This window comes from Balaenoptera borealis (assembly GCF_965194805.1).
Source record: "Balaenoptera borealis genome assembly, chromosome: 18".
In the NCBI taxonomy this organism is placed as follows: Eukaryota; Metazoa; Chordata; class Mammalia; order Artiodactyla; family Balaenopteridae; genus Balaenoptera; species Balaenoptera borealis.
This window is the reverse complement of record NC_138877.1, coordinates 16,822,638-16,844,993: the sequence shown is the minus strand read 5'-3', so window position 1 is coordinate 16,844,993 and position 22,356 is coordinate 16,822,638. Positions and strand designations below refer to the sequence as shown.

Here is a 22,356-nt window from a genome sequence, read left to right as displayed (position 1 = left end):
CAATTGCGAACATGTTCTAGGCTAGACCTATCAAGAATACTGATCCATTATTTTATTGTTTGAATTTCTCTTCCACAAAGCATGCTTCATATAAACACAATCTATTACTTATGACATTATAAATTTAATCCCCCAATATAAATTAAAAGGTAAATTAGAAGAGTTTTTACCTGATCTTCACTAAGTAACACTCCCCGTTGTCTTTTGATCCTTTTCATGAGATCCCCTCCATCACAGTACTCCATCACAATAAACAGCCTGTTGTTCTCTATAAGAAAAGGCATCATTCGGTGCTGGATGGGTTTCAAATATTTACTAATTATTTGCCTTTAAGTTCTAGAAGGTGGAGAATATAACAGAAAAATGCAGTACATAATAGTTTAAAACTCTGGCTGTAGAATCAAGATGGATTGGGCTCTAATCCCACTTCACCACTTCAATTTCTTAGCTCTGTGACTCTGGGCAAATTATTTTAATTTCTCTGTGCCTCGTTATTTCATCTGTAAGATGGAGATAATAATATAGAAACTCCTCTTGGGATTGTTTTATCTTTCCTCATTTAATCTTTTCAATGGTTTAATCCATGTAACATACTTAGAACAATACCTGCACATAATGAGAGTTCAATAAATGTCAGCAATTATTTTTAATGCATTCCTGCAGGAGGTTGGAAATCTGCAATAAAAAAGCATCTGTGAATCTTTTTCAACACCTCAGGAAGAATTAATACACCCCTGAATTTGGACATAAACTTTTATTTGTATGGGGCTTATTCAACCATGTTGTTGAGTACAGTAGACATACTTCTAACTGACCTCTGCCTGACCTACTCACTAGATTGATGGGCACTCTTCATCACCGCTGCCTGCTCAAGGTTACCCTGGTGGCTTCTGGACTCACCTATGCCCAGGTACCTCTGCTCCCACTGATTCTTACCAAGATCATTGTGTTCATTCCCAAATTTGTTTATGCCAATTATACTTGCTATTATAATTACTACATCAACTGATGAAAGATGAATGGGAAAAGGAAGATGTGATTATTTCTACAAAAACTACATCGAATCCCGTGGAGGACTCAGTAAAAGTGAGTAGCTAAAAAAAAAAAAAAGTCACTGACCTAAATGTTAGGTGGAACGAGTGGAAAATAACGGGGAAGCTTTCAAAAGACTGTGCACAGAGAGTATCTGTAAATTCTTACTCCACTCTAAAGAAAAGAAATTGGAAATTATAAATTGGGGGTGGGGGGAGCCCTATGTAAGAAAGAATATTCCGAACTCCAATCGGTGGACTCAGAATCAAAGACAAGGCCTTGGTCTTACATTAGAAGTTTGGCAAATGATTGTGTATTTATAGATTAAAATAAGTTTGTATGATTTCCTGCTTAATCAGCTTTTTTCTTTAACCAAACAACTACCAGATGGGTTCTTGTTAGAATAAGGGCTTCTACTAACTTGTTTGTTTCTCCCACTAGTTTGCGGGTTCCCTGAAGACAGACTCCATACTTAGTACTTTTGTATTCCCTGTACCTGGCACATGGAAGGGGCTTAATAAAGGTTTGTGGAGTGGTTTCATAAAAACATCTAAGGAACACAAAATGATCGCACAAAATCAGGCTTATCTGCAAGTGTTAAACTTTCTAGTATTTTGCCCTGTAATTATTAAGTATTCATTCAATGTCGGAATCTCTTGCCAAATATCTATCATTTGCTATCTCTTTCTTCCAAGTAGCTTAAGCCAACTTTATTATTTTTTTTTACATCTTTATTGGAGTATAATTGCTTGACAATGGTGTGTTAGTTTCTGCTGTATAACAAACTGAATCAGCTATACGTATACATATATCCCCATATCCCCTCCCTCTGGCGTCTCCCTCCCTCCCACCCTCCCTATCCCACCCCTCTAGGTGGTCACAAAGCACAGAGCTGATCTCCCTGTGCTATGCGGCTGCTTCCCACTAGCTATCTATTTTACATTTGGTAGTGTATATATGTCGATGCTACTCTCTCACTTCATCCCAGCTTACCCTTCCCTCTCCCCGTGTCCTCAAGTCCATTCTCTCTGTCTGCATCTTTATTCCTGTCCTGCCCCTAGGTTCATCAGAACCATTTTTTTTTTTAGATTCCATATATATGTGTTAGCATACAGTATTTGTTTTTCTCTTTCTGACTTACTTCACTCTGTATGACAGACTCTAGGTCCATCCACCTCACTACAAATAACTCAATTTCATTTCTTTTTATGGCTGAGTAATGTTCCATTGTATATATATGCCACATCTTCTATATCCATTCATCTGTTGACGGACACTTAGGTTGGCTTAAGCCAACTTTAAAGGCACTATCGGTAACCTGACAGCATCTGCCCTTGGTTGCTTCTCATTCACAAACTGAGTGCTTCTTTCACAGAACACTTCCATTGGTCCACCTCCCCTCTTAAAGGGACAGATCCATTCACTCATCAACAAACTTTTATTGAAGACATGCTAAGGAACGCTGTGCTAGGAATAAGAAGCAAATAAGCTATCCTTCCTGAATAAGGAGGTGACAGTCTAGATGGGGCATCAGTCAATATACGAGAGTAGAGCTACAACAGAAGTCTGCATACACACAGGCAGAGAGAACAAGAGGCCATGAAGGATAGACCAGAGAGTCCAAGAAGGGTTTTGTTTTTTTGTTTGTTTTGTTGGGTTTTAAAAATTTTTTTACTGGAGTAAGTTGATTTACAATGTTATGTTAGTTTCAGGTATACAGCAAAGTGAATCAGTTATACATATACATATATCCACTCTTTTTTAGATTCTTTTCCTATATAGGCCATTACAGGGTACTGAGTAGAGTTCCCTGTGCTATACAGTAGGTCCTTATTGGTTATCTATTTTATATATAGTAGTGTGTGTCAATCCCAATCTCCCAATTTATCTCTCCCCCCCTTTCCCTCTCGGTAACCATAAGTTTGTTTTCTACATCTGTGACTCTATTTCTGTTTTGTGAATAAGTTCATTTATACCATTATTTTAGATTCCACATATGAGAGATATCATATGATATTTGTCTTTCTCTGTCCGACTTATTTCACTTAGTATGATAATCTCTAGGTCCATCCATGTTGCTACAAATGGCATTATTTCATTCTTTTTTATGGCTGAGTAATATTCCAGTGTATATATGTACCACATCTTCTTTAACCATTCCTTTGTCAATGGACATTTAGGTTGCTTCCATGTCCTGGCTATTGTAAACAGTGCTGCAATGAACATTGGGGTGCATGTATCTTTTCGAATTATGGTTTTCTCTGGATATATGCCCAGGAGTGGGATTGCTAGATCATATGGTAGCTGTGCCAGTAAGGAACTTCCATACTGTTCTCCACAGTGGCTGCACCGATTTACACATTCCCACCAACAGTGTAGGAGGGTTCCCTTTTCTCCACACCCTCTCCAGTATTTAGCTTGTAAATTTTTTATGATGGCCATTCTGACCGGTGTGAGGTGATACCTCATTGTAGTTTTGATTTGCATTTCTCTAATAATTAGTGACGTTGAGCATCTTTTCATGTGCTTTTTGGCCATTTGTATGACTTCTTTGGAGGAATGTCTATTTAGATCTTCTGCCCATTTTTTGATTGGGTTGTTTTTTTGATATTGAGCTACATGAGCTGTTTGTGTATTTTGGAGATTAATCCCTTGTAGGTCGCTTCATTTGCAAATACTATCTCCCATTCTGAGGATTGTCTTTTCATTTTGTTTAGGGTTTCCTTTGCTGTGCAAAAGCTTTTACGTTTAATTAGGTCCCATTTGTTTATTTTTGTTTTTATTTTCATTATTCTAGGAAGTGGATCAAAAAAGATCTTGCTGCGATTTATGTCAGAGGGTGTTCTGCCTATGTTTTCCTCTAAGAGTTTTATAGTGTCTGGCCTTACGTTAGGTCTTTAATCCATTTTGAGTTTATTTTTGTGTATGGTATTAGGGAGTGTTCTAATTTCATTCTTTTACATGTAGCTGTCTAGTTTTCCCAAGTACCACTTATTGAAGAGAGTGTCTTTTCTCCATTGTATATTCTTGCAGGAAGCGTTTTGAGATGTTTCCTGACATACCCTGATTACCTAGAGATCAGTTACTTTCAGGAATGTATTACTTTTGGGAGAATTAATACTTGTCTTAGCTCAGTCATTGAAAGGGCTGCCACAGCAATGAAGGGATGGCAATTTCAAAACCATGGGGAAATCAGAGGAAGGAAACTAAGGGAAAAGGGCTCCATTTTACTTCCCTTCCACCAACATCTAACTCACTCAGCCTCACACGGGCTTTCAGTGGAAGAAATTCATTGACTGATTCAGGATTAATCATGGCCGAACCATCTTGAAGGAACTATTCAGGTCGATGAGCATCATTTGGCTCTAAATATGTTTTTTTTTTCCACTAGCCACTGTTAATTTCATATTTAATGGGGTTAGAACTGCCTGGAAAGGTCATCTGTGCTCTCAAATTTTCCATCTGTTTAAAAAAATTAAGCACTTTAGGAAGGGGAAAAGGCATAAGAAACAAACCTTGTCCTCACAGAACTTCCAATCTCAGTGAGGGAAATAAAGAATATACACTAACGTTATAACACAGCTTATTACAAATGCCACACAAGTGAAACGGCCAGTAAGGGTTCGGAAGTGCTCAGAGCAGAGGCGAGAGAGATCACTTTATTTTTTTTATATTTAGTTTTAATTACATTTGTCAGGTTGGGGTGGCCACGCGACGCGGCATGCAAGATCTCAGTTCCCCGACCAGGGATCAAACCCGCGCCCCCTGCAGTGGAAGCACAGAGCCTTAACCACTGGACCCCCCGGGAAGTCCCAGAGAGAGATCACTTTAGGTTTGGGGGTGGGATTTGTGTTTAGTCTTAAGCACGCATAATATTTTAAAATGCAGAAAGGAGAAAAAAGAATACTCCAAAAAGGAAGTGCATGGTACCCTCTAGGGCAGGAGTTTCTGGAACTTTATATAAAGGTCATGGGTCACTGGCCATTCAAAACTATTAGAGGGCACTAACTTCAGGGTTGCAACCTTTGTCTTGCCAAATTCCAACATTTAAAGAACAAGTATTATAATTAATTTATTCTAAAACGCCCTTTTAAAAAATCAGGATTATGTCTCACAGACACTGGCATCTTCCAATTGGTGACTGTGGGCACAGCAGTCTTGATGTCATCACGGCCTCATTAATTTTTGTTTTTTGTTTTGTTTTTTTTTTGGGGGGGTGAAGTAGAAAAGAATAGCTTCATTGCTTTGCCAGGCAAAGGGAGACACACCAGGTTTCTGCCTCAAGAAACCATGTGTCCTCCAGCCTCATTAATTTTTAGACTATCTTAACCAATTTAATCTGCTCATATTTCCCTTTTTATGAATGTACAAGAGTAATAGAAAGCAAAACTCTGTTTAAACAAGTCTAAAAGAGCTCTTTTAATACATATAAAAGAAAAATTGTGATATGAAAGCATAGTGTCATGGTCTAATGGGCAGTATCTTTCCTTTTCATCAGCACATAATAATGTATCTTACAACCAATGGCCTCTAGATTTGATGGAACGAGATATCGTCCAGTATCACCATCATTCCACAAAAATAAAAGCGTTTTAGTGCTGAACCCAGGAGGAACACAGACTCAGCATAAAGATTAAAGTATCTTCTGCTATCCCCCCTTGCTCACTGCGCTGCACCCACAGTGGCTTCTGCCACAGGTGTGAGATTCTGCCCTACTTACCAGCCTGTGACTAGGTCATGGATGCTGGCAGAAGACACGAGATTCCTGGGCCAGAGACAAAGGACTTGATTACTCTTGGCAAAAGCAGCTGTCAGAGCTTCATGTTAGCACTCGTTCTCTGTCTCCCAAATCCACAGAGCCTAGATGAACAACTGCACACGCAGTGGCTACACTACAGGAGAGGAACACTACACTTGAGGAATCGACTGCTTTTACAGCGAGCAGTAAACAAGCCAGCTCCCGGTCAGGGCTTCACATTCTTGGCATATCCAGCAGAAACCTGCAGAGGTGCTCAGGGCCAATAGCAGATGGCCTTCCCCCAGAGCCTCCTGGCTAGTCCTTTAACACGTCAGGCCTTTGCAGTGGCTGTTCTCCTTGCCTGGAAAGCTCTTCTCCAGATGTTAGCAGGACTCCTCAATCTGTGCTCAAATGTCACCTTCCCAGCAAGGCCCGTCCTGACCACCCTATTTACAATTCTTCCCTCCACTCCTGCCTCCCCCTATTTTATTATCCCACAGCACTTATCAACTTCTAACCTGCATATACTGTACTTATTAATTATGTTTACATTTATTGTCTGTCTCTCCCCACATTTTACCCCTGGAATGTAAACTCCACAGCTGTAGGGCAGGCAGAATTCTCAGATGGCCCTAACGCACACACCCTGTGAACTCTCTCCCCTTGAGCGAGAGTGTAACTTGTAAACATGGGATATCACTCTCATGATTATGTTACATAGCAAATGGGATGTGCTGATATAATTAAAGTTACTAAACAGCTGACTCTGAGTTAATAGAAAAAGAGATTATACACCTGGGCTTGACCTAATCACAAGAGCCACTTAAATCTGGGTCTGGAAATCAGAAACAGAAGTGAGAGATTCCACGCTGGAGAGGGCCTATTGAAGGGGCCACATGCCAGGGAAGGGAGGTTGGTCTCTAGAAACAGAGAATCACCCCCAGTTAACAGCCAGCAAGAAAGCAGACACCTCAGTCCTACAGTTGGAGTAAATGAAACCTGCCAACAACCGGAATAAGCCTGGAAGAGAACTCGGCCTCAGATGAGGTTGCAGACACAGCTGACATCTTGATTTCAATCATGTGAGGCCCTGTGCAGAGAATCCATCTAAGCCCAGCCCAGGCTTCCGATCTAGAGGAATTGGGAGAGGATAAGTGGGTGCCTGTTTAAGCCATTAAATTCGTGTTCACTGGTTATACAGCAACAGAAAACAGCAGTGCAGGGATTTGGGCCTATTTTACCTAGACCATGCCTAGCAAATTATAGGTACTTGATAAATATTCAGTGAAGGAATTTAAGTGGGATTAATTTAGCCTTAGGAAAATCTTACTACATTCTCTTATTTTTCTCATGTTGCTTCAAACTTATGAAAACTTCTACTTTTTATAGACAAACAATTAATGAACTAGAGCCAGGGTTCTTCTGTTCAGAGGTGAGCTGTCAGGGTAAACAAAGGCTTTCCCCCAACTCTCTACAGTCAGGTGTTGCAAGGACCTCTGAGCCTTTCGGATAAGCTCCGTGTTTCAAGTCCCAACAAACTGCCAGGCAAACTCAAAGGCATCACAGTAGCCCTAGTTTTCCTAAACACAGAGGTGCTCTAGTTAAGAAAAGGAAAAGGCTGTCATCAGAAAGTTTAAGCTTACAACATAAACGAAGTCGGTGAAGGTTATTTATACTGTAAAAAATGACCTCTAATTTTATAATGGTATCCAGCGTAAACCATCCTCAAATATCCATTTTGCATGGCGTAAAGACATACTCCAGGGACTTCCCTGGCGGTCCAGTGGTTAAGACTCTGTGCTTCCACTGCAGTGGGCACGGGTTCGATACCTGGTTGGGGAACTAAGATCCTGCATGCCAGGGGCCCCCAACCCCGGGGCCATGGACCACTAGCGGTCCGTGGCCTGTTAGGAACCGGGCCACACGGCAGAAGGTGAGCGGAGGATAAGTGAGCGAAGCTTCATCTGTATTTACAGCCACTCCCCGACGCTCGCATGACCGCCTGAACTCCGCCTCCTGTCAGCATTATGGTGAGTTGTTTAACTATTTCATTACATATTACAATGTAATAATAAGAGAGATAAAGTGCACAATAAATGTAGTGCACTTGAATCATCCCGAAACCATCCCTCCACCCCGCCCCCGGTCCGTGGAAAAACTGTCTTCCACACAACCGGTCCCTGGTGCCAAAAAGGTTGGGGACCGCTGCTGCATGCAGCGGGGTGGGGCCAAAAAAATTAATCAATTAAAAAAAAAAAAAAAGACATACTCCACTCTCCTAAATGGCCCAGTCTAGGCACTCATTCAGCAAACGTGTATGAGCACCTACTATGTGCCAGATGCTGAGGACCAAGTGGTGAGCAAAAGAATTTGTTATGTTTACCGTCTTAAAGGGAGACAAATATTAGACAGTTCCTAATGGCGTATATGAACATACACACGCAGTACAAAAGTGCTGGCGAGATCAGTAAAGGGGGCTGTAACTTGAATTGGGGTCTCAGAGAAGGCCTGACGATGAGCAGGACTTACCAGTCACAGGGAGTCACAATAATAACCCACAGAATGAGGAAAAGGAAGACTGTCTAATGGTGTCGCTGTTAGGAGTCAATGAACAGGAATGCAAGGCACCTTTTTCAGTGGCTGCCCCTTAAAAGTGGCTCGATACAACTCAATTCCTGGCTCACGTGTACTCTCAGCTCCCAGAAAGACCTTGGAGGTGTCCCGAGAACTCTTTTAAAGACTGTACCCAGTTTTAATTTGCAAGAAACACAGAGAGGTATTTTGAATGCCGTGGTTTTAATTTGCAAGAAACACAGTGCCCTGCACAGTGTAAAAGCTCAAAAAATAGCTTTTAAAATTTATTTACTGATTTTTACACCCTTGATGGTGCTTGAAGATATCTAGGTAACATTCCTGCTCCATGAACTACTTCTGACCTGTGAATTCAAGCACCTCCAGTGCTGGGTGCTGGGATGGGGATGCCCCATGGTGAACCGGGGACACAGCCCTGTCACAGCCTTTTAAACACCTGACATGCTGTATATGTGTCTATTGTCTGTCTCTTCCCACTACAATGTAAGAGCCACAAGGACAGGAATTTGTGCCTGTTGTGTTTGTTCACTGCTGTATTCCTGGCACCTAGAAAAATGCATCAACGTAAGCACTCGATCAGTATTTAACTGAGGGCTTCCCTGGTGGCGCAGTGGTTGAGAATCTGCCTGCTAATACAGGGGACACGGGTTTGAGCCCTGGTCTGGGAAGATCCCACATGCCGCGGAGCAGCTGGGCCCGTGAGCCACAACTACTGAGCCTGCGCGTCTGGAGCCTGTGCTCCGCAACAAGAGAGGCCGCGATAATGAGAAGCCCACGCACCACGATGAAGAGTGGCCCCCGCTCTCCGCAACTGGAGAAAGCCCTCGCACAGAAACGAAGACCCAACACAGCCAAAAAATAAATTAAAAAAATAAATAAATAAAAAAAATTTAACTGAATGAATGACCAACGCTCCTTTTATGGTGTTTTTAGTGTTTTGCTTTGTTTTTTTAACCTTTGGAGTCAAGGGATAGAGGCAGAAGAGATGCTGTATTCAGGCGCACAGAGGAGGGAATTGCGGCCTTGAGGTTTCTCCCCTCTATCGTGGCCGTTTGCTTGGCTGCCTGTCTGCAGGAGAATTGTGCAGCCCTCCCCGTTGCCCCGGGACATACAAGGACTCAGAGGCACAGTGTGCCCTCCCCCACCATCACCCCGTTCCCGGGGCTGGTTGCCTGGCTGCTTTGCACCCAGAACGTGAGCACGTGAGGAAAGTAAGAAACACGCCACATCCCAGCAGGGATCTGAGAGTGAGGGTGTGGCGGGCTCTGTGTCCTGCTCTTTCCTCCTGCTCAGGAAAACAGCCGGCTCCATGTGTGCGCTGCTCCTTCAGGCTGGGCCCTCGACTTACAGGCTCCTCCTGGGCGTTCCCTGGTAGTGCAGTGGTTAGGACTCGGCACTTTCACTGCCGGGATCCCACAAGCCATGAGGCACAACCAAAAATAATAATAATGATGAATTAAAAAAATAAAGACCCCGCCCAACCATAGCCAACATGTAATGTGAGTGAGACACAGATGGTATCCTTGCAGGCCACTGAAATGTCTTACTGCAGCAAAGCTAATACACCCATCGTTAACTATCTGAGGGAGTGAGAATTAAAGGCCGGTGGGCAAACTTGAGAAAATTTAGGAAAGCTGCCTACAAAAACCCACCAGAGAAGAAATAAAGATGATGTCTCAAATTACAATTTAAGTAAATGGGAAAATGAATCCAGTTACAAAAATTAATATATACACAGTTCTCAGGAACTATCTTATACAGAAGTCTACATGCCCACACTCTATTAAAATACTTTAAGAATATGAGAAAGTCAAACCTTGAAATGAACTGAAGAAGGTTACAATGTTGGGATGTTTCATCTTCGCCAGAAGAATGACTTCTTTCTTTGAAGCTTCTTTTTCTTGGATGGGCATCTAAATTATATTAAGAGACAGAGTAGTCTGTAAAGATAATTCGCTTTCAAGGAATGCTTTTTACTCACTGTCATCGAAAATTCTCCAGGATTTCACTGGCTTTTAATGGCACTTCTGCAACAGATCTCTCAACGGCAGGAAATGACATTTCTAGAATTAGAGTGTCCTATATCTAGTCAATGGTTTGTCAATGACAATCAGAAACAAGAAAATAAGTATTTCTGGTGAAGTTCTGCTGTATTAAAATTTCTGCTGCATAGGTGTACTGTGTCAATTATTTAGTCATCTGGAGGAAAGTTATTTAAATATTTATCTTTCAGCAACAAAGGAATTTGTAAAAAAAAAAAAACAAAATGCAATGTTCCAGCAGCAATCACTGCCTAGAAGAAACAAATGAAATCTAAAAAAAGTAAAATGTCATATATCACATAAATCAGACCAGTAAAGTTCTATGTTAAGATTACTACGTTTTTTGTTTTCAAATAAAATGTCTCTCGTGACTTCATTTTAGATTTGATGTATTTTCTTTTCTTTTTAAAAAACTAATTTGCTTTTATTATTGCTCTTCCTTCCAGTTTTATTGAGATATAATTGATATACAGCAGTGTATACGTTTAACGTGTACAGCATATAATTTCACTCACACCATGAAATGATCATCACGATAAGTTTAGTGAATATTCGTCATCTCATATAGATACAAAATTAAAGAAATAGAAAAAACATTTTTTCCTTGTGATGAGAACTCTTAGGATTTACTCAACAACTTTCATGTACAACATCAGCAGTGTTAATTCTATTTATCATGTTGTACGTTACATCCCTAGTATTTATTTATCTTGTAACGGGAAGTTTGTACTTTTTGACCACCTTCAACCAATTCTCCCTTCCCATACCACCCGCCTGTGGTAACCACAATTCTGATCTTTTTTTCTGAGTTTGTTTTTGAAGTAAAATTCAAAAACTACAACACTATGTCATTTTCCGTCATACAACACAGTGATTTAAAATTTCTGTGCATTTCAAAGTGATCACCAAGATAAGTCTAGTTACCATCTGTCACCATACAAAGATATTAAGTATTGACTATGTTCCCCACACTGTACATTTCATACCCATAACTCATTTATTTTGCAACTGGAGGCTTGTACCCCTTAACCTGCCTTACCTATTTCTCTCCTCCCCTCACTCCCTGATGTATTTTCTTATTATTCTGTTTACCATCTACGGACAATATTTTTCAAATGTTTTGGTGCCATTGGCAGTGGCCACACCTCATTTCTACCTTTTCTTCCTCATTCTTGACACTTTGTCATTTCTACACTGACTTCTGGCCCGGCTGCCCCACCCTTCTGGCCTCCATGGGTCACTGGTCCTCTCCACAGTTCCCTCTATAATGGCCTTCAACATTTGGCCCACAGGTAATGTGTGAGTTCCCAAATTTCTCATCCTCATTTAAATTTGAAAAGTTTTTTAAAAATTAATATTCTCCATCCCAGCTTTACTGCCTCCTAGCTATGTATCCTTCAGTAAATTATTTAAATCTTCTAAGCTTCAGTATCTTTCCCCCCACTTTAAATTGCATAATTGGTACACATGAGTTTCAAAATAAAAATAATTGAAATAAGCTACCAGGATAGACTTAGCTACTTAACTACTTTAATTTATAACTACTGTTTTTTTCAAAAGACTATTATAAACGAAATTGAAAGGCAAACATAGGGAGATAAGTGTATTTTTATAGTTAGGTAAAAATACTGGCAATATGTATGACAAAGATTTTTTGTATTTATAACATACAAGGATTCTGGCAAGTAAGAAAAAAAGGCAAATATGCCAATAGAAATATGGGAAAATACAGGCCTAGGCAACTCTCAAAAAAATAAAAGAAATTAAAAATGGCTCAGAAACAGTAAAAAATATTCAACCTCACTCAGTAATCAAAAGAAGACTAAAACAAAATTGAATATGTTTCATCTGTGAAACTGGCGAAGACAAAAAGAATGTTAATACCCACAGTTAACCAGAAAGCAGCAAAATGGCACTCATATACTTCTGGTGTAAGTATATAAATTGGTAGAATCTTTCTAGGAAAACAATTTTACAGTGTCTAATAAGAGACTTTAAAATGCTCCTATTTTTAACTTATTAATTCTTCTAGAAATGTATCCAAAGAAAATAATCAGAAATGTGCCCAAGGGTTCTCATACAAAAGCCTTCATTACAGTGTTTTACTATTAGTTTTTAATTAAGAATATACACTAGTGACTTGAAAAAATATTTTAAGCCAGATAGAAGTAAATAAGATGAAAGTAAAACTTCCCCTTTTCCTCCCCACCCATCCCATGAACTCCTATTCCTTAGGAGTAATTGCTGCTAATTGTTAGACCTTTTTATTTAATGCACATATAGGTAAACATACATACACAGTTTGTTTAAGAAAAAATGACTCTTCTACATATTAAATGTTATTTAATCATAGCAAAAAAATCAAACAACGTAACTCTCTGAAAATAGAAAAAGAGTTAGATAAATGATGGTATTTTTAACCTAATGTCACACTAGGCGGTCATCAAAACTCCAGGGAAGCGCTGGCAGGAAGAGCAGAGGAAAAGGTAGAAGGATTTGCTGGTCACTGCGCCTTGTTGAGCACGTTACTTAACCTCACTGAGCCTCAGCCCTTTCACCTAAACTGTGAGGGTAATGAGATCTACCTCTAGAGTTGTTGTGAAGATTAACTTAACTAATATATGTAAAACACCTGGGATAACATGAGGTCTGCTAGGCACCCACTATTACTATAAACAATGAATGATATTATATGAGAACATTTTATTATATGAAAACATTGAATGACATGAGAAAATATTCACAATATACTAAGGGTAAAAAGCTGCTATAAAAGAGTATATCCACCATGACATCAATCATCTAATATATTCTAATAACTTACAAGGTACATTTATGCATTAAAAATAGCCTGGGGAGAAGTTCACCATAATGTTAATAGTGATGAAGAGAGAGGTTAAAAGTGATTTTCATTTTCCTCTAAATAGCCTTATTTTTCCCTACAGTTTTTTTCAAAATTTCTTCAACCAACATTTTAATTTTTATAATCAAGAAAAGATACAATGCATTTTTGAAGGCAAGAAATAAAAGAATATGCTTGATAATTGTAGGATGATGAGAGAAAATATAGAGCTTTTTGGTACCTGTAAGAAAATAAGCGATTTAAGTTCTGGGGTCTAGAGTTCGCTTCGTGGAGAGGTGCTGGAGAGCTGAGAAGAAATGTAAATTTCTGGAGAGCTGAGAAGAAATGTAAATCAGATGAGAAGTAATGAAAAAGTACATTAGAGTAGAAAGAAAAAAATAAGTAATAAATGTTAATACTGTGACACAAATGTTGTTAGGCAAATCTGATAACACAAAGAGATATGGGAAAGCAACAAGAACAAGGCCCAATAGAAATTCTACTTATTTATGGCATGGAGACCAGGGTGGTTCATGAAGTAAAAGAATGAAAAAATTCACTGCTCTATTAGAAATATACAGTTTTTTATTATCTATACTGAAGAACGGGAGAGACTATATGAAATGCATTAATATATATTTTTATAGAGGATTCACCTCTCACATATTTTTTTCTTTACTTAGAATTTAAATGGTTTTATAATTCCTAAATATGTACCAGCTTAACAACAGAGCTAGAAGGTCGGGAAGTATCTATGCATTGAATTATTTATCCAGTAAGAATTTATTGACCTGCTACTGGTGCAAAGAATTCTTAGCTGCTGTGTGGAATATCAAGATGCAAAAGACATGGATTCTGCCTGCACAGAATATACAGTTTAATAAGGAGGAGAAGGCACAAAATAAACAGCTAAAGCACAGCAAAGTAGACAGCAATCAGTACCATACAGCAGTATGGATAAAAAGCTATGGAGTTTACAGAGAAAGAGAGGTTACTTAGATTTGGAAGGTTCTACAAGGTGTACTGAGTCTCAGCCCTGAACAAGTGGGATCTTGATGCTTGGATGGGCAGGCAAAGACCTTTTGGGAAGAAAGAGGCCCTCGGGTGAGCACAGAGGCTGCGGTGCAAAGGATCTGCACGTGGCAAAAAGGAAGAGTATGTGAGGGGAGGTTGAAAATGGAATTTGGGAACAAATCAGAGAGGGGTGTCAAAACTAATCTGAAGAGTGAAATGATATAAAAGTACAAGGCAAAAATTACTCATAATCCCATATTCCACCTCGATAATAATGTAGTAAGTAGGTCTTTCCTATATGTATGGGCAGATATGTGTGGGAATATACATACCTATAGAGAGAGATAATGCATATATTTTTACAAAGATTGCATCATTCTACACATACTATCTTCTTAATTAGCAAAAGTTATGATACTTCTCATGTCAACACTTTAACTACAACATGATTTTGACAAACAGCTTAGTCTTTCACAAATTACTTAACCAATCCCCAACTGTTGGACATTTAGGTTGTTTGCTGACTGTCTGCACATTTCTGGGTATTTCCTTGGAATACAATCCCAGAAGGTGAACTACTAGATCTTAGGATGCATACTTTTTTTTCCTTTTCTTTATCAAGATGAAGATAGCCTTTTCTGCTTATACAAATAATACAATTCTTAATTTTAAAAACATAATATATGCTGCATATTAAAAATTCTGACCATGCAGAAAGAAATGATAGAGGTGAAATCCCACCAATCAGCAATAACCACTGTTAATGTTGTGTGTGCATGTGTGTGTGTGTGTGTGTGTGTGTGACATTAACAGTACATACATACATACACATAACTTTTTGTGGCCTGATTTTTTTTCATCTTTACAACGTATTTCGGACCTTACTCCTCGTCAATAATACAAACAGGGCATGGATCCTTCTAAGGCTTTGATACGTATTGATAAATTTCCCTCAGGATGATTTACCTTCCTATCAGCAGAGTAAGAGAGTGCCCGCTTCCTCCACTTTTATATTCTTTTCAATCCTTTCCAATTGTATCAGCAAAAAGTGATATAAATCAATAGATTTATTTTACTTTTCTTAGTTTTCTAATGAGTTTGAAATTTATATATGATGACTTCTTCAGTTATAATTTTTTTTCTTTTTAAGATTTATAAAAGGTTAGCACAGGGAATTCCCTGGTAGTCCAGTGGTTAGGACTCCATGCTCTCACTGCCAAGGGCCTGGGTTTGATCCCCGTTGGAGGAACTGAGATCCCACATGCTGCACCACATGGCCAAAAAAAAAAAAAAAAAAGCTAGCAGACTTTAGTCAACACTTGCAAGTATTTTGGGCATTCTGTCAGTTTTCTTTCCATTTATTCATGATGGTTTTCCATCATTCAGAAGTTTTATATTTTAGTGTAGTCAAAGATGACGATGCATCTAGCCATCTTTTCCTTTATGACTTCTGTCCCAGTGAAGGTTTGGGAGCCTGGGGGGAGAATTCCCAAGATTTTGTTACATGAGAGTTGGAGCCATGAGAAAGGTACTGAAGTGATCCAAGTAACCCAGGCCACTGACAAAAGGAATGAAACAAATTCAAGGGAGAGAAAGAGTCAACCGCATTTAGCAAGTAATTGGATGGGGAGAGAGAAAAAACTCACCGATGACCCCAAGGTTTTGAGCCTGGATATCATAAAAATACTGGTGTCATTAACACAGAGCAGCACAGAGTGGATGACCTGGATCTGCTTAGAAAAGTGAGAAATTTCTACTTTGGGGTACAATTGTGTTAGCTAGCTCCCAAGATGGTCCTCAACACCCCTCACTCTGAATTCTTAATGCCCAGAAACTGTGAGATAATGTGTCTATTATTTAAGCCACTAAGTTTGGGGTAATATGTTACACAGCAGTAGATTACTCATACAGATACTACCTGAAGATATCTAGCTGGCTAATGAAATGCACAACTAGGGCTCTGGAAGATACCAAGGCTGGACAGAGTTTTAAGAGTGATCTGTTTAGTGGTAAAGATTGAAGGGAGGTGGCTGTCAGGTAACAGTACACAGAAAGAGAGTCGGCAAAGGATAGGTGGTCAGGGACATACGGAGGGTGAGGAGACAGAGAGGCCGGAGAAAGAGCAGTCAGATAAACAAAAGAGAGTGAGAGAATAAGGTCGTGGAAGGAAGCTCTGACAGGCCACTAGACTAAGAGGACATTAGCAGAAATATGCGGTGGATCCATGAAAAGGGACCTGTATTGGTAAATAAAGCATTCGCCCTGAAGCTAATCATCTACACCTGAGTTTTAATGTAAGTTTGGGAAGTCCTTTTATTTTTCCCCAAATTTTTTTTTTCTTTTTTTTTTTTTGGCCATGCTGCACGGCTTGCGGGATCTTAGTTCCTCCACTAGGGATCGAACCCAGGCCCCTTCAGTGAAAGCACCCATTCCTAACCAACTGAACTGCCAGGGAAGTCCCTATTTTTTCCCAATTTTTAAAAATTATGGTAAAATATATACAACATAAAAGTTATACCATTTTAACCATTTTTAAGTGTACAGTTCAGTGGCACTAAGTACATTCACATAAGTGCAACTTGATTCATCCATTTTGTACCCATTTTGTATGGAAGTTTTTCTGCTCCTCTCACTGATAAATCCTCCAGAAGGCAACCAACGAGACTTGCCTTAACATGTATTCTAGCCCATAATGGACACTATTATCCCCATATATCTGAAACGAACACAGCCACTAGAGAGGGTAACATAAACACAAACCAAGGGGAATTTAGCAAAACTGATTCCTCTTAAATTAGATATATTTAATTATTCTCCAAAACCATTAGACTAACAATAACATATGGTTTTCCTCCATTCCTTCAATGCATTCAATACATATTTTCGAGCACCTGTTATGTGCCAGGCACTGTTCTGCATGGGGAAGGAGATAGACAAGAAATAAGTGAGCAGAGTAATTCAAGATCATTATAAATGCTACTAAGAAAATAAACCAGGGTGGTGTGATAAGGTGGTGTGATTGAAGTCAGGGAGCTACCTTGGCTAGGATGCTTGGGGAAGGTCTCCTTGTGGAGGTGACCTGAATTTGGAGAGGCAGTCAGAGGAAGCGCATGGCAAAACACAGGAACTAGAGCAACGGAGGAGGGGGCATCTCATAGACGTGCCATAGGATATAAAAAAAAAGATGTTATCACTATAAGGAGTACCATAGGAGCCAGGGCGAGAACATCTTTTTCTCCTTTTTTTCTTTCTTTTCTTTTTTAAAAATAAGATCACTGGGGACTACCCTGGCAGTCCAGTGGTTGAGACTCCCTGCTTCCCCAGCAGGGGCATGGGTTCCATTCCTGGTCGGGGAACTAAGATCCCGCATGCCGCATGGCTCGGCCAAAAACAAAATAAAAATAAAATTTAAAAATAAAAATGAAAATAAGATCATTGGTTGCTGTTTGGACAATGGACTTAGAAGACTGAACAAACAAAAGTCAACTCACTCATACTTGTAAAAAAAAAAAAAAAAAAGATGTGTTTCCTTGACAAACTGGATTAAAAGCCAGATGAATATACTGCTGAAAATGAACAGGAGTTTTAACTTCTTAACTTTACCTTTTCAAAATTGATCTCTTTTATAACACAGTGCTTGCTATCTGATTTCCCTTTGGCCAGGTATGCTTTCCCAAAGGCACCTTCCCCAATGGCCTTAATCATGTCATATTTATCCATGGTCTCCAATGCATGGAGTTACCTGAAATGAGAGCAATGAAATTTTATTGCACACTTTTCATAAATATGAACAAAGTCAGAAAACTGACCACTACAATGTAAGAGAACTCATTTTGCTAAAACTTGCATTCTAATTTCGCCGAGACTGAATCAAACAACTTTCCTTGTGGCCACAGGTAACAACCAAAGTGAGACAGAGCTTAGTCAGCTCCAAGGTCAGACTTGGGCTGCAGCTCAACTTTGATACACCCTAGTGTTGTCATCTCGGGCAAGTAACTTAATTCGTAAAACCTCTCTTTCCTAATTTCTGAAATGGAAATAACAATACCTATTTTTCAAGATTGTTCTGAGAAAGAAAAATATAATATGCCCGTCTGGGCACCTCTAGGCAGCAGGAATTGTCCTTCCGCTTGTGTGGTTTTACAGTCCAGCCTTTCTCAGTGGGGCGTTACTGCCCCCTAGGGGACATTTTGGAAACTTACGGAGTTTTTTTTCTGAGAGGCAGGCACGACGGCTTTTAGAAGCCACTGGGGCCTGAGATACTAAGATTCTGCGACGCTAGGGACGGTCCCGCACAGTAAAGGATTTTCCAGCGCCCCTACAACCTTAAAAAGTCTCCGCACACATTCATGTGCTTGGAAAAATCCGTTTATAATTATCTGCGGCTACAACCAAACTATTTTACATCTAAATACAAAGTATATTTTGCACAGTTTTAATTAATACTGAATTTTCGAGGAATGCAACTACATGTAAATCAAGGCTTGATTGCACCTTGTTCGGAACTTTACCAGGAACTGTTCACCGTTTTGGAAAATCACTCCCCCACTGGCCACGCTGCTCCTGGTAGCTGAGACCTAAAAGTTTGCAGCTGTCCTTATCAGGTGACTCCCTGCTACTTCACTACTTCTTTCAGTGTAGTAGTACCAAGAATTTACAGATTGAAATATAGACTTTATAATAAAGAGAGTCACTGTGGCATTTAGATTCGTCTGATCAGATTCGGTATGGCAGGAGGGTGTGTAAGGCCAGAGTATACAAGGGCCCCATCCAAGACCTACCCAGTCAGAATCTCCAGTTAAAAGGTCTAACATTCCCTTTGGTGCCTAAGCTCCTTTGATTTGGGTTTGTCACCCTCAGCCCAGGGTCCTGGCTTCTCGAGAGGGGAAGGTGAATTCTCCGGGGGTAGTAAACGGCGTGGTCCCTTCCTCTCTACCATTTCTTTGGGAACACGGTGCTTGTAACACAGGTACACCCTCAATAGCCCGTGGGCAAAAAACGGGCCAGTAATTCCCAGTGGGGTTGTTTCTGAACTGTCTTGGGCAGGTCCTGGCGGCCCAGCACTTGCCTCCGACCATTTGCCACCTCTCTGGAAGCTACGCGGCCGGGCGGCCCTCGGCCAGCCGCCAGCCTCCGGGGCTTTGGGTAAACTGCTCCACTGCATTTCCCCGTTATATTCAATACTACATTTAGGGCATCATGCTGATTTTTTTTTTTAATTTTATTTATTTATTTATGGCTGTGTTGGGTCTTCGTTTCTGTGCGAGGGCTTTCTCCATTTGGGGCAAGTGGGGGCCACTCTTCATCACGGTGCGCGGGCTCATGCTGATTTTTTAAACCTGAGTGAGTAGGCAGGTTATGTTTTTTGAGTAATCTGTGTCAGTGCAGGAAGCGGGGACGATTAGGTGGGATGGGGCTGGAAGCCAGCTCCGCAGCTAGGGAAGGCTTGGGGACACTGGAGGGCCGGGTTTTGAGGGAGGCGCTGGCGGAATCGGAACTCGAGGGCACCTGCGCAGGAACTGAGGGACCGCGACGCTCCCGCCCAAGAGGCACCAGCGGGTGGAAGCCCCTAAGTTTCGGGAAAAAAAAATCCTTCTCCCTTAGAAACACTCTCCGGGAGGCGGCCGGCGGGAAGGCGGCAGAACTCCCGCGGGGGCCAGGAGCTGGGTGCGCCGCGCGTTGCCATGGAGAGCGACGCGGCCCGGGACCGGAGACCGCCGCTCTGCAGCTCGCGTCTTCCCGGGCGGGGGCTCCAGCTTTTCCTCGGGGCTCCCGGAGGCCCTGGGGGCAGCTCCGGGTTCGGACTGAGGGCGCCACCCACAGCATACCTGCTCCGCCGGCTCCGCGGGGCCAGAGTAGTGTCCCGTGTGGGTCCGGGTTCCAGACGCCTCTGCGCCCGCTGGCGGCCGGGGCGGAGCCGCACTAGGGAAGGTGGGCGGGGCGCGGTGGTCAGAGCGGCGACAGGACGGGTCCACACAGTCCACCCGGAAGAGGGGTGGGGGCCGGCCGCGGAGTTTGGAGACCTGGCCGCGTCACCTCCGTCGCCTTAGATCGGGACTCCTCTGCTTACACTCGACAAGCATTCCGCTCCCGCTCCCCGTTCTTGCTTACGGTGTACCAGAGGCTTTGCATATATTCTCTTTATTCCTTGCGACTACCGACTCAGGTAGTAGTTGCCCAGTTTTACAGCTGAGCTGGACTGAGAGTTTCTCGTGCACGATCTCAAATACTGTCAAGAGATGGAGACTGGAACGGAGCCCGTCTCTTTTGGCCACAGCTGGCGGCCTCCCATGGGGTCCTCTTATAAAACGGGCTACTGCCCAGTAGTCTGCAAACATGCTCTCTCACCCTATCCCCATCGCCCCCTACCCATTCCTCATTCCCACTGCACATCAAGCTGCCATCAGAAACGTTTCATTACATGTTTAAGCAGTTGAAAGGATGTAATTTCCAGCAATTATAAATATTGACACAAGTAAAACATAACCAATGGAATCTAAATACCACGGCAATTTGAAACCCACCATACCTATTTTAAAAAAAGAAAGAAAGCTCTCCTTTAAGAATTAGAAAGTTTACATCATTCCTTTCCTTGAACTCATATCTCCATACGTACTGTTTTTCATGATTCAAAATCTTACCCATCACCCTATCATATCAATGGAAATTAATTTCTATTACCTAATAGGCTTTTAAAAATTCATTAAAATTACTAGTAGTACACAACTGATCCAAATAAATCACGAACTGATATTTATTAAATATAAAAAGTAATAGTATTGGAAATTTCTCTCTTAAAGACCTGAATGGGCTTTCCTCTTCTTCTCCCCAATTAGCTCAATTAGTATCCACAGATAACGCTTTTTGCTGGAATAGACAAAGTTCAACATTGAGTCTGTCCATGAAAAATTAATCAATAGTCAATCTAAGAAAGAAATGGAGAATTTTATTTGAGCCAACCTGAGGATTATAACCCAGGGGACAGTCTTTCAGAAAGCTCTGAGGATTGTTCCGCCCAAAGCACAATTACATAAGTTTTCAAGACAAAAGGTTATACTGTACACCAAGGTAACATACTGACAGTTTACACAGTCCAGCAAGGTGAGTAGTGGGTCATCGTGACCCCTTACAGGATTAAGAAAGAAACGTTATCCCCTGAGGAGTTACCTTGCTGACACCAAGAGAAAATTGCTGTTGGGGGGGGAGGGGTTGTTTTTTTGTGGTCTTTGGTGAGCAGGCATTTCTGTGTCTTCTAAGGGGATCTAGCTAATGTATAATGCACATGCACAATGCACACTAAAAAGGGGTAGCGGGGGCTTCCCTGGTGGCGCAGTGGTTGGGAGTCTGCCTGCCAATGCAGGGGACACGGGTTCGAGCCCTGGTCTGGGAGGATCCCACATGCCGCGGAGCAACTGGGCCCGTGAGCCACAATTACTGAGCCTGCGCGTCTGGAGCCTGCGCTCCGCAACAAGAGAGGCCGCGATAGTGAGAGGCCCGCGCACCGCGATGAAGAGTGGCCCCCACTTGCCGCAACTAGAGAAAGCCCTCGCACAGAAACGAAGACCCAACACAGCCAAATAAATAAATAAATAATAAATAAATAAATTTATAAAAAAAAAAAAGGGGGGTAGCAGTAGAAACCGACAGAAAATTTTGTTTAAAAAATTTTCTTGTCCTGTCTTAAAAATAATTTTATTTCATCAAACCTCTTTTTTTTAATCTCTTTTTTTAAAGCTGTAAGTGCTGAAAAACTTTATTCGTGTAAGTAAGTAAATGGAATTGGAAGTTTTGTTAAAAGTGACCCTCAATTCTTGCCTAGTTGTATGTCAAGAATTATATAGTAATCTATCACTAAAATTGGTTTCTAATCATCCATTAGAGTCTCTTCAAATTCTGTTATAAGCAAAACCCTGCAAACCATCTGACTTTCAAAAGGATTTGTCATCCCATCAAGATTCATTCAATCTCTCCATAACTATACATAGTTTCAAGTTCCCTGTGTTGGTTGGTTTGGAAATGTTTCCACCCTGGGGCACTGCTAAGATTTGAGATGTCTAAGAGGTATCAAATACAGTATTTATGGAAGCCGAGTACCT

The 22,356-nt window shown here is 41.0% G+C and overlaps 1 protein-coding gene and 1 long non-coding RNA gene across 4 annotated transcripts in view; one reads left to right on the top strand and one right to left on the bottom strand.

The window, feature by feature from the left end:
* NEK5 (NIMA related kinase 5) overlaps positions 1-20,184 on the bottom strand; it is a gene marked incomplete at its 3' end in the record, with an annotated part of 62,448 nt that extends 42,264 nt beyond the window's left edge. Inside the window, exons 1-4 of one of the 3 annotated variants that reach the window (XM_082365395.1) lie at positions 20,089-20,184; positions 17,864-18,002; positions 10,179-10,275; positions 171-268 (exon numbers count right to left, since the gene is read on the bottom strand). In XM_082365395.1, coding sequence (XP_082221521.1) covers positions 171-268; positions 10,179-10,275; positions 17,864-17,980 — 312 coding nt within the window. In that variant the 5' untranslated portion in view covers positions 17,981-18,002; positions 20,089-20,184. The remainder of the gene's footprint in view (positions 1-170; positions 269-10,178; positions 10,276-17,863; positions 18,003-20,088) is intronic. The other 2 variants (XM_082365394.1, XM_082365393.1) reach the window with 2 other exon arrangements.
* On the top strand, positions 6,037-9,251 carry LOC309615749. The gene is made up of 2 exons (XR_014237045.1): positions 6,037-6,852; positions 7,747-9,251. It is a non-coding gene; the product is annotated as an uncharacterized lncRNA (long non-coding RNA).
* Positions 20,185-22,356: the final 2,172 nt, after the last annotated feature.